The sequence below is a fragment of the Oncorhynchus mykiss genome, unplaced genomic scaffold, assembly GCF_013265735.2.
Source record: "Oncorhynchus mykiss isolate Arlee unplaced genomic scaffold, USDA_OmykA_1.1 un_scaffold_87, whole genome shotgun sequence".
In the NCBI taxonomy this organism is placed as follows: Eukaryota; Metazoa; Chordata; class Actinopteri; order Salmoniformes; family Salmonidae; genus Oncorhynchus; species Oncorhynchus mykiss.
The window spans coordinates 1,456,833-1,468,174 of NW_023493659.1; the positions used below are offsets into that span (position 1 = coordinate 1,456,833).

Sequence of the window (11,342 nt, forward strand, 5' to 3'; positions counted from 1 at the left end):
TATTCTTAAATGGATTCAATAGTTTTTCCCCTCATCAACCTTCACAACACAGGCCATAATGACAAAGCAAAAACACGTTTTTAGAGATGCTTGCAAATGTATAAAATAAAAAAAAACTGAAATCACATTTACAAAAACAGAACTAGTTCCATCCTTTCTGCTGTTCTCTTATTTAGCATATTGTTGATAAACACATTTACAAAAACAGAACTAGTTCCATCCTTTCTGCTGTTCTCTTATTTAGCATATTGTTGATAAACACATTTACAAAAACAGATCTAGTTCCATCCTTTCTGCTGTTCTCTTATTTAGCATATTGTTGATAAACACATTTACAAAAACAGAACTAGTTCCATCCTTTCTGCTGTTCTCTTATTTAGCATATTGTTGATAAACACATTTACAAAAACAGATCTAGTTCCATCCTTTCTGCTGTTCTCTTATTTAGCATATTGTTGATAAACACATTTACAAAAACAGATCTAGTTCCATCCTTTCTGATGTTCTCTTATTTAGCATATTGTTGATAAACACATTTACAAAAACAGATCTAGTTCCATCCTTTCTGATGTTCTCTTATTTAGCATATTGTTGATAAACACATTTACAAAAACAGATCTAGTTCCATCCTTTCTGATGTTCTCTTATTTAGCATATTGTTGATAAACACATTTACAAAAACAGATCTAGTTCCATCCTTTCTGATGTTCTCTTATTTAGCATATTGTTGATAAACACATTTATGCAACACCCAACGCTCCCGTGTGAAAAAGTAATTTACACTCAATAACTGGTTGTGCCACGTTTAACTGCAACGACTCCAACCAAACACTTCCTGTAGTTGATCAGTCCCCCTTTAGCTGCAACGACTCCAACCAAACACTTCCTGTAGTTGATCAGTCCCCCTTTAACTGCCATGACTCCAACCAAACACTTCCTGTAGTTGTTGATCAGTCCCCCTTTAGCTGCCACGACTCCAACCAAACACTTCCTGTAGTTGATCAGTCCCCCTTTAGCTGCCACGACTCCAACCAAACACTTCCTGTAGTTGATCAGTCCACCTTTAGCTGCCACGACTCCAACCAAACACTTCCTGTAGTTGATCAGTCCCCCTTTAGCTGCCACGACTCCAACCAAACACTTCCTGTAGTTGATCAGTCCCCCTTTAGCTGCAACGACTCCAACCAAACACTTCCTGTAGTTGATCAGTCCCCCTTTAACTGCAACGACTCCAACCAAACACTTCCTGTAGTTGATCAGTCCCCCTTTAGCTGCAACGACTCCAACCAAACACTTCCTGTAGTTGTTGATCAGTCCACCTTTAACTGCAACGACTCCAACCAAACACTTCCTGTTGTTGATCAGTCCACCTTTAGCTGCCACGACTCCAACCAAACACTTCCTGTAGTTGTTGATCAGTATCTCACATCGCTGTGGAGGAATTTTGCCTCACTCTTGCATGCAGAATTGCTTTAACGCTGCAACATTTTTGGGTTTTCAAGCATGAACTGCTGGTTTCAAGTCCCGCCACAACACCCCAGTTGGGATTCGGTCTGGACTTTGACTGGGCCATTCCGAAACATCTGATTGGTTGCTTTTTAACCCTTTTCATGTGGACTTGATTGTGTGTTTTGGATCCTTTGTCTTGCTGCTCTTCAGCAAAGCATCCCCAAACCATCACCACCACCACCACCATGCTGGACCGTTGGTGTGAGGTTCTCACTGTTGGATGCACTGTTTGGGGGTTTCCCCCAGGCATAATGGGACCCATGTCATCCCAAAAAGTTACGCTCATCTGTTACATTCCCCAAACCATCACTCTACCACCACCATGCTGGACCGTTGGTGTGAGGTTCTCACTGTTGGATGCACTGTTGGGGGTTTCCCCCAGGCATAATGGGACCCATGTCATCCTAAAAAGTTATGCTCATCTGTTACATTCCTCCAAGAGTCTTGATGATCACCCACGTGCTTCCAGGTGCTTTTTGGCAAACTTGAGTCAACTTTTTGGACGACATGGGTCCCATTATGCCTTTGGGAAAACCAAAACATCTAGTTTCTGATCAGAGACAGTCTTTCTCTGTCTCTCCCTCTCACTGTACCTGTACCTCTCTCTGTCTCTCTCCTACCTCTATCTCTCCTACCTCTCTCTGTCTCTCTCTCTCTGCCTCTCCTACCTCTCTCTGTCTCTCTCTCCTACCTCTCTCTTTCTCTCTCTCTCTCTCTCTCTGCCTCTCCTACGTCTCTCTGTCTCTCTCTACTACCTCTCTCTCTCTCTCTCCTACCTCTCTCTCTCTCTCTCTCTCTCTCCTACCTCTCTCTGTCTCTCTCTCTCTCTCTCCTACCTCTCTCTCTGCCTCTCCTACCTCTCTCTGCCTCTCCTCTCTCTCTCTGTCTCTCTCTCTCTCTCCTACCTCTCTCTGTCTCTCTCTCCCTGCCTCTCCTACCTCTCTCTGCCTCTCCCTCCTACCTCTCTCTGCCTCTCCCTCCTACCTCTCTCTGTCTCTCTCTCCCTGCCTCTCCTACCTCTCTCTGTCTCTCTCTCTGTCTCTCTCTCTTACCTCTCTCTGTCCTACCTCTCTCCTATCTCTCTCTCCTATCTCTCTCTCTCTCCTATCTCTCTCTCTCTCCCTCTCTCTCTCCTCCCTCTCTCTCTCCCTCTCTCTCTCTCTCCTACCTCTCTCTCTCTCTCTCTCTCTCTCTCTCTCTCCCTTTCTCTCTCCTACCTCTCTCTCTCCCTCTCTCTCTCTCTCCTACCTCTATCTCTCCTACCTCTCTCTACCTCTCTCTGTCTCTCTCTCCTACCTCTCTCTGTCTCTCTCTCCTACCTCTACCTCTCTCTGTCTCTCTCTCCTACCTCTCTCTGTCTCTCTCTCCTACCTCTCTCTCTCTCTCTCTCCTACCTCTGCCTCTCCTACCTCTCTCTGTCTCTCCTACCTCTATCTCTCCTACCTCTCTCTGTCTCTCCTACCTCTTCCCAGCCTATCTATGGACTTCACATAATGGTCTGCTTCTGTATGTGTGTGTTCTAGGGAGATACCTCTGGTGACTACCGTAAGGCCCTCCTCCTGCTCTGTGGCGGTGACGACGCGTAACAGTGGCGATGATCCCTGAAGGAGCGATACCCAGAGAGAACCTCCACTCTGACTGGCCCCTCTAGCTGTCAATCACTCTCTGAGTCCTGTGTAACCCAATAGGAGAGCTCTGCTGGCCACGGTGCAGCACTGTGATAGGTTATGATGGGTTTAATCCTGTGTGTATCTGTAGCTAACATCCTTAAAGCTTTACTCTGCTTCATATCTACATCACTAAAGTCATAATAATGCTGGAAGTCATGTTTTACTGTCAGTTATATAACAACTAAAGACTGTTTTCATGTTTTTACTGTTTGTAAGACAAGACTGAAGACATAATAAACATTTTGACAGCAGGTTTGTAGTGAGACGTGTCTGTCTGTGTAGTGAGACGTGTCTGTCTGTGTAGTGAGACGTGTCTGTCTGTGTAGTGAGACGTGTCTGTCTGTGTAGTGAGACCTGTCTGTCTGTGTAGTGAGACCTGTCTGTCTGTCTGTCTGTGTAGTGAGACCTGTCTGTCTGTCTGTGTAGTGAGACCTGTCTGTCTGTCTGTGTAGTGAGACCTGTCTGTGTAGTGAGACCTGTCTGTCTGTCTGTGTAGTGAGACCTGTCTGTCTGTCTGTGTAGTGAGACCTGTCTGTCTGTCTGTGTAGTGGGACCTGTCCGTCTGTCTGTGTAGTGAGACGTGGGACCTGTCTCTGTGTAGTGAGACGTGGAACCTGTCTGTCTGTCTGTGTAGTGGGACCTGTCTGTCTGTCTGTGAAGTGAGACCTGTTTGTCTGTGTAGTGAGACCTGTTTGTCTGTGTAGTGAGACCTGTTTGTCTGTGTAGTGGGACCTGTCTGTCTGTGTAGTGAGATCTGTCTGTCTGTCTGTGTAGTGGGACCTGTCTGTCTGTCTGTGTAGTGAGACCTGTCTGTCTGTGTAGTGAGACCTGTCTGTGTAGTGAGACCTGTCTGTCTGTCTGTGTAGTGAGACCTGTCTGTCTGTCTGTGTAGTGAGACCTGTCTGTCTGTCTGTGAAGTGAGACCTGTTTGTCTGTGTAGTGAGACCTGTTTGTCTGTGTAGTGAGACCTGTTTGTCTGTGTAGTGAGACCTGTCTGTCTGTCTGTGTAGTGAGACCTGTCTGTCTGTCTGTGTAGTGGGACCTGTCTGTCTGTGAAGTGAGACCTGTTTGTCTGTGTAGTGAGACCTGTTTGTCTGTGTAGTGAGACCTGTTTGTCTGTGTAGTGAGACCTGTTTGTCTGTGTAGTGGGACCTGTCTGTCTGTCTGTGTAGTGAGACCTGTCTGTCTGTCTGTGTAGTGAGACCTGTCTGTCTGTCTGTGTAGTGAGACCTGTCTGTCTGTCTGTGTAGTGAGACCTGTCTGTCTGTCTGTGTAGTGAGACCTGTCTGTCTGTCTGTGTAGTGAGACCTGTCTGTCTGTCTGTGTAGTGAGACCTGTCTGTCTGTCTGTGTAGTGAGACCTGTCTGTCTGTCTGTGTAGTGAGACCTGTCTGTCTGTCTGTGTAGTGAGACCTGTCTGTCTGTCTGTGTAGTGAGACCTGTCTGTCTGTGTAGTGAGAAGTGTCTGTCTGTCTGTGTAGTGAGACCTGTCTGTCTGTCTGTCTGTGTAGTGGGACCTGTCTGTCTGTCTGTGAAGTGAGACCTGTTTGTCTGTGTAGTGAGACCTGTTTGTCTGTGTAGTGAGACCTGTTTGTCTGTGTAGTGGGACCTGTCTGTCTGTCTGTGTAGTGGGACCTGTCTGTCTGTGTAGTGAGACCTGTCTGTCTGTCTGTGTAGTGGGGTCTGTCTGTCTGTGTAGTGGGACCTGTCTGTCTGTGTAGTGAGACGTGGGACCTGTCTGTCTGTGTAGTGGGACCTGTCTGTCTGTGTAGTGAGACGTGGGACCTGTCTGTCTGTGTAGTGAGACGTGGGACCTGTCTGTCTGTGTAGTGAGACGTGTCTGTCTGTCTGTGTAGTGAGACGTGTCTGTCTGTCTGTGTAGTGGGACCTGTCTGTCTGTGTAGTGAGACCTGTCTGTCTGTCTGTGTAGTGGGACCTGTCTGTCTGTCTGTGAAGTGAGACCTGTTTGTCTGTCTGTGTAGTGAGACCTGTTTGTCTGTCTGTGTAGTGAGACCTGTTTGTCTGTGTAGTGAGACCTGTTTGTCTGTGTAGTGAGACCTGTTTGTCTGTGTAGTGAGACCTGTCTGTCTGTCTGTGTAGTGAGATCTGTCTGTCTGTCTGTGTAGTGAGATCTGTTTGTCTGTCTGTGTAGTAAGACATGATGCTGTAGCATGTAAATAATATCCCCATAATCTATAACAGACATAAAAGTAGCTTTGCACACGTTGTCTTCTATTTGTAGAGGACAAACATTTCCTGTTTCTATAGAGGAAGTCTAGCTTGATTTTGTTGTTGACGTTTACAAAGTTCGTCAATATGCATTTTAAAAGACCGTTTATCACCCAGCCATATCCCTAAGTATGCAGAGACCTGATTCATTCGAGAGCCATCTAAGCTCGTAAGTGCAAGTGTGTTTTCAACCAACTTTTTTAGACCTATTAAAAATCATGAACAGTGCAGCAGTATCTAACAGGTAATATCGAAACAATTCCACAACAAAACCTAATATCTAACAAATTCCACAATAATGGTTTATTTGTTTAGGTTTGGCCAATTCTAAGTAGGCTATTTTGCAGCATAAAGCTAATTTTGCTGTTAGCGTTTGAAGAGTTTGTTCACTTTATCCCTGACAGTCTTGAAGCTCCTGAGTGTTCCCTCTGTCTCCATCACAGTCGCATGATGAAAGGATTGGCGTGAATTAGTAGCCTAATGGGGGTGAGTTGTGAGAAATTAGCTCATCCACTTAGCAAGGCAAAACACAAACAGTATTATCGGTTTTCACATCTTCAATTCGTCTGACAAAGGATAAATAACGCTAATAAATTAGCCTGGCCTAGACAAAGGATAAATACCGGTAATCAATTAGCCTGGCCTAGATAAAGAATAAATACCACTAATCAATTAGCCTGGCCTAGATAAAGGATAAATACTGGTAATCAATTAGCCTGGCCTAGATAAAGGATAAATACTGGTAATCAATTAGCCTGGCCTAGACAAAGGATAAATACCGGTAATCAATTAGCCTGGCATAGACAAAGGATAAATACCGGTAATCAATTAGCCTGGCCTAGACAAAGGATAAATACTGGTAATCAATTAGCCTGGCCTAGACAAAGGAGAAATACTGGTAATCAATTAGCCTGGCCTAGATAAAGGATAAATAACACTAATCAATTAGCCTGGCCTAGATAAAGAATAAATACCACTAATCAATTAGCCTGGCCTAGATAAAGGATAAATACTGGTAATCAATTAGCCTGGCCTAGATAAAGGATAAATACTGGTAATCAATTAGCCTGGCCTAGACAAAGGATAAATACCGGTAATCAATTAGCCTGGCCTAGACAAAGGATAAATACTGGTAATCAATTAGCCTGGCCTAGACAAAGGATAAATACTGGTAATCAATTAGCCTGGCCTAGACAAAGGATAAATACTGGTAATCAATTAGCCTGGCCTAGACAAAGGATAAATACGGTAATCAATTAGCCTGGCCTAGACAAAGGATAAATACTGGTAATCAATTAGCCTGGCATAGACAAAGGATAAATACCGGTAATCAATTAGCCTGGCCTAGACAAAGGATACGTATGGAATCATGTAGTAACCAAAAAAGTGTTAAACAAATCAAAATACATTTTATATTTGAGATTCTTCAAATAGTCACCCTTTGCCTTGATGACAGCTTTGCACAGTCTTGGCATCCCTAGCCGAGTCCTCAGAGCATGTGTAGCCGATGCGGAATGGCTAGCTAGTTAGCAGTGGTGCAGTAGCCAGTGTAGCCGATGCGAAATAGCTAGCTAGTTAGCAGTGGTGCGCGCTGGTGGCGTTTCAATCGGTGACGTCACTTGCTCTGAGACCTTGAAGTAGTGGTTCCCCTTGCTCTGAGACCTGAAGTAGTGGTTCCCCTTGCTCTGAGACCTTGAAGTAGTAGTTCCCCTTGCTCTGAGACCTTGAAGTAGTGGTTCCCCTTGCTCTGAGACCTGAAGTAGTGGTTCCCCTTGCTCTGAGACCTTGAAGTAGTAGTTCCCCTTGCTCTGAGACCTTGAAGTAGTGGTTCCCCTTGCTCTGAGACCTTGAAGTAGGGGTTCCCCTTGCTCTGAGACCTTGAAGTAGTAGTTCCCCTTGCTCTGAGACCTTGAAGTAGTGGTTCCCCTTGCTCTGAGACCTTGAAGTAGTGGTTCCCCTTGTTCTGAGACCTTGAAGTGGTGGTTCCCCTTGCTCTGAGACCTTGAAGTAGTGGTTCCCCTTGCTCTGAGACCTTGAAGTAGGGGTTCCCCTTGCTCTGAGACCTTGAAGTAGTGGTTCCCCTTGCTCTGAGACCTGAAGTAGTGGTTCCCCTTGCTCTGAGACCTTGAAGTAGTGGTTCCCCTTGCTCTGAGACCTTGAAGTGGTGGTTCCCCTTGCTCTGAGACCTTGAAGTAGTAGTTCCCCTTGTTCTGAGACCTTGAAGTAGTGGTTCCCCTTGCTCTGAGACCTTGAAGTAGTAGTTCCCCTTGCTCTGAGACCTTAAAGTAGGGGTTCCCCTTGCTCTGAGACCTGAAGTAGTGGTTCCCCTTGCTCTGAGACCTTGAAGTAGTAGTTCCCCTTGCTCTGAGACCTTGAAGTAGTAGTTCCCCTTGCTCTGAGACCTTGAAGTAGTAGTTCCCCTTGCTCTGAGACCTTGGAGTAGTAGTTCCCCTTGCTCTGAGACCTGAAGTAGTAGTTCCCCTTGCTCTGAGACCTGAAGTAGTGGTTCCCCTTGCTCTGAGACCTTGAAGTAGTAGTTCCCCTTGCTCTGAGACCTGAAGTAGTGGTTCCCCTTGCTCTGAGACCTTGAAGTAGTGGTTCCCCTTGCTCTGAGACCTGAAGTAGTGGTTCCCCTTGCTCTGAGACCTTGAAGTAGTGGTTCCCCTTGCTCTGAGACCTTGAAGTAGTGGTTCCCCTTGCTCTGAGACCTTGAAGTAGTGGTTCCCCTTGCTCTGAGACATTGAAGTAGTGGTTCCCCTTGCTCTGAGACCTTGAAGTAGTAGTTCCCCTTGCTCTGAGACCTTGAAGTAGGGGTTCCCCTTGCTCTGAGACCTTGAAGTAGTAGTTCCCCTTGCTCTGAGACCTTGAAGTAGTGGTTCCCCTTGCTCTGAGACATTGAAGTAGTGGTTCCCCTTGCTCTGAGACCTTGAAGTAGTAGTTCCCCTTGCTCTGAGACCTTGAAGTAGGGGTTCCCCTTGCTCTGAGACCTTGAAGTAGTGGTTCCACTTGCTCTGAGACCTGAAGTAGTAGTTCCCCTTGCTCTGAGACCTTGAAGTAGTGGTTCCCCTTGCTCTGAGACCTTGAAGTAGTGGTTCCCCTTGCTCTGAGACCTTGAAGTAGTGGTTCCCCTTGCTCTGAGACCTTGAAGTAGTAGTTCCCCCTGCTCTGAGACCTTGAAGTAGTGGTTCCCCTTGCTCTGAGACCTTGGAGTAGTGGTTCCCCTCTGCAAGGGCCGCGGCTTTTGTGGAGCGATGGGTAACGATGCTTAGAGGGTGACTGTGGATGTGTGCAGAGCATCCCTGGTTCGCGCCCGGGTCGGGGCGAGGGGACGGACGTAAAGTCTATACTGTTACACATGACAGACCAGCTGGCAGACCATGTGGAGACAGACCGGCTGGCAGACCATGTGGAGACAGACCGGCTGTCCCACAATGCTTCAAGAGGGCCACCATTGTTCCTGTACCCAAGAAAGCTAAGGTAACTGAGCTAAATGACTACTGCCCCGTAGCACTCACTTCCATCATCATGAAGTGCTTTGAGAGACTAGTCAAGCATCATATCACCTCCACCCTAGACCCACTCCAATTTGCTTATCGCCCCAATAGGTCCACAGACGATGCAATCGCCATCACACTGCACACTGACTGAAAAACAGCTTCTATCTCAAGGCCATCAGACTGCTAAACAGCAATCATTAACTCAGAGAGGCTGCTGCCTACATTGAGACCCAATCACTGGACACTTTAATAAATGGATCACTAGTCACTTTAAATAAGGCCACTTTAATAATGTTTACATATCTTGTATTACTCATCATATGTATATACTGTATTTTATACCATCTAGTGCAGGTCATGTGGTCTGATGAGACAAAAATAGAGCTTTTTGGTTTAAACTCCACTCGCCGTGTTTGGAGGAAGAAGAAGGTTGAGTACAACCCCAAGAACACCATCCCAACCGTGAAGCATGGAGGTGGAAACATCATTCTTTGGGGATGCTTTTCTGCAAAGGGGACAGGACGACTGCACCGTATTGAGGGGAGGATGGATGGGGCCATGTATCGCGAGATCTTGGCCAACAACCTCCTTCCCTCAGTAAGAGCATTGAAGATCAATCAATCAATCAAATTTATTTTATATAGCCCTTCGTACATCAGCTGATATCTCAAAGTGCTGTACAGAAACCCAGCCTAAAACCCCAAACAGCAAGCAATGCAGGTGAAGAAGCACGGTGGCTAGGAAAAACTCCCTAGAAAGGCCAAAACCTAGGAAGAAACCTAGAGAGGAACCAGGCTATGTCGGGTGGCCAGTCCTCTTCTGGCTGTGCCGGGTGGAGATTATAACAAAACATGGTCAAGATGTTCAAATGTTCATAAATGACCAGCATGGTCGAATAATAATAAGGCAGAATAGTTGAAACTGGAGCAGCAGCACAGTCAGGTGGACTGGGGACAGCAAGGAGTCATCATGTCAGGTATTCCTGGGGCATGGTCCTAGGGCTCAGGTCCTCCGAGAGAGAGAAAGAAAGAGAGAATTAGAGAGAGCATATGTGGGATGGCCAGTCCTCTTCTGGCTGTGCCGGGTGGAGATTATAACAGAACATGGCCAAGATGTTCAAATGTTCATAAATGATCAGCATGGTCGAATAATAATAAGGCAGAACAGTTGAAACTGGAGCAGCAGCACAGCCAGGTGGACTGGGGACAGCAAGGAGTCATCATGTCAGGTAGTCCTGGGGCATGGTCCTAGGGCTCAGGTCCTCAGAGAGAGAGAAAGAAAGAGAGAAGGAGATAATTAGAGAACGCACACTTAGATTCACACAGGACACCGATTAGGACAGGAGAAGTACTCCAGATATAACAAACTGACCCTAGCCCACCTACACATAAACTACTGCAGCATAAATACTGGAGGCTGAGACAGGAGGGGTCAGGAGACACTGTGGCCCACTCCGAGGACACCCCCGGACAGGGCCAAACAGGAAGGATATAACCCCACCCACTTTGCCAAAGCACAGCCCCCACACCACTAGAGGGATATCTTCAACCACCAACTTACCATCCTGAGACAAGGCTGAGTATAGCCCACAAAGACCTCCGCCACGGCACAACTTAAGGGGGGGGGGGGGGGGGGGCGCCAACCCAGACAGGATGACCACATCAGTGACTCAACCCACTCAGGTGACGCACCTCCTCCAGGGACGGCATGAGAGAGCCCCAGTAAAGCCAGTGACTCAGCCCCTGTAATAGGGTTAGAGGCAGAGAATCCCAGTGGAAAGAGGGGAACCGGCCAGGCAGAGACAGCAAGGGTGGTTCGTTGCTCCAGAGCCTTTCCGTTCACCCTCCCACTCCTGGGCCAGACTACACTCAATCATATGACCCACTGAAGAGATGAGTCTTCAGTAGAGACTTAAAGGTTGAGACCGAGTTTGCGTCTCTGACATGGTGGGTCGTGGGTGGGTCTTCCAGCATGACAACGACCCGAAACACACAGCCAGGGCAACTAAGGAGTGGCTCCGTAAGAAGCATCTCAAGGTCTTGGAGTGGCCTAGCCAGTCTCCAGACCTGAACCCAATAGAAAATCTTTGGAGGGAGCTGAAAGTCCGTATTGCCCAGCGACAGCCCCGAAACCTGAAGGATCTGGAGAAGGTCTGTATGGAGGAGTGGGCCAAAATCCCTGCTGCAGTGTGTGCAAACCTGGTCAAGAACTACAGGAAACGTATGATCTCTGTAATTGCAAACAAAGGTTTCTGTACCAAATAGTAAGTTCTGCTTTTCTGATGTATCAAATACTTATGTCATGCAATAAAATGCAAACTAATTACTTAAAAATCATACAATGTGATTTTCTGGATCTTTGTTTTAGATTCCGTCTCTCACAGTTGAAGTGTACCTATGATACAAATTACAGACCTTTACATGCATTGTAAGTAGGAA

General features: G+C 46.6%; 1 protein-coding gene across 1 annotated transcript in view; it reads left to right on the forward strand.

Annotated features, from left to right (window-relative positions):
* LOC110512232 (annexin A5) overlaps window positions 1-3,430 on the forward strand; it is a 27,945-nt gene extending 24,515 nt beyond the window's left edge. The window contains exon 13 of the mRNA XM_036971985.1: window positions 3,033-3,430. Within this exon, the coding sequence (XP_036827880.1) occupies window positions 3,033-3,095 (63 nt within the window). The 3' untranslated portion in view covers window positions 3,096-3,430. The remainder of the gene's footprint in view (window positions 1-3,032) is intronic.
* The last annotated feature ends 7,912 nt before the right edge of the window (window positions 3,431-11,342 follow it).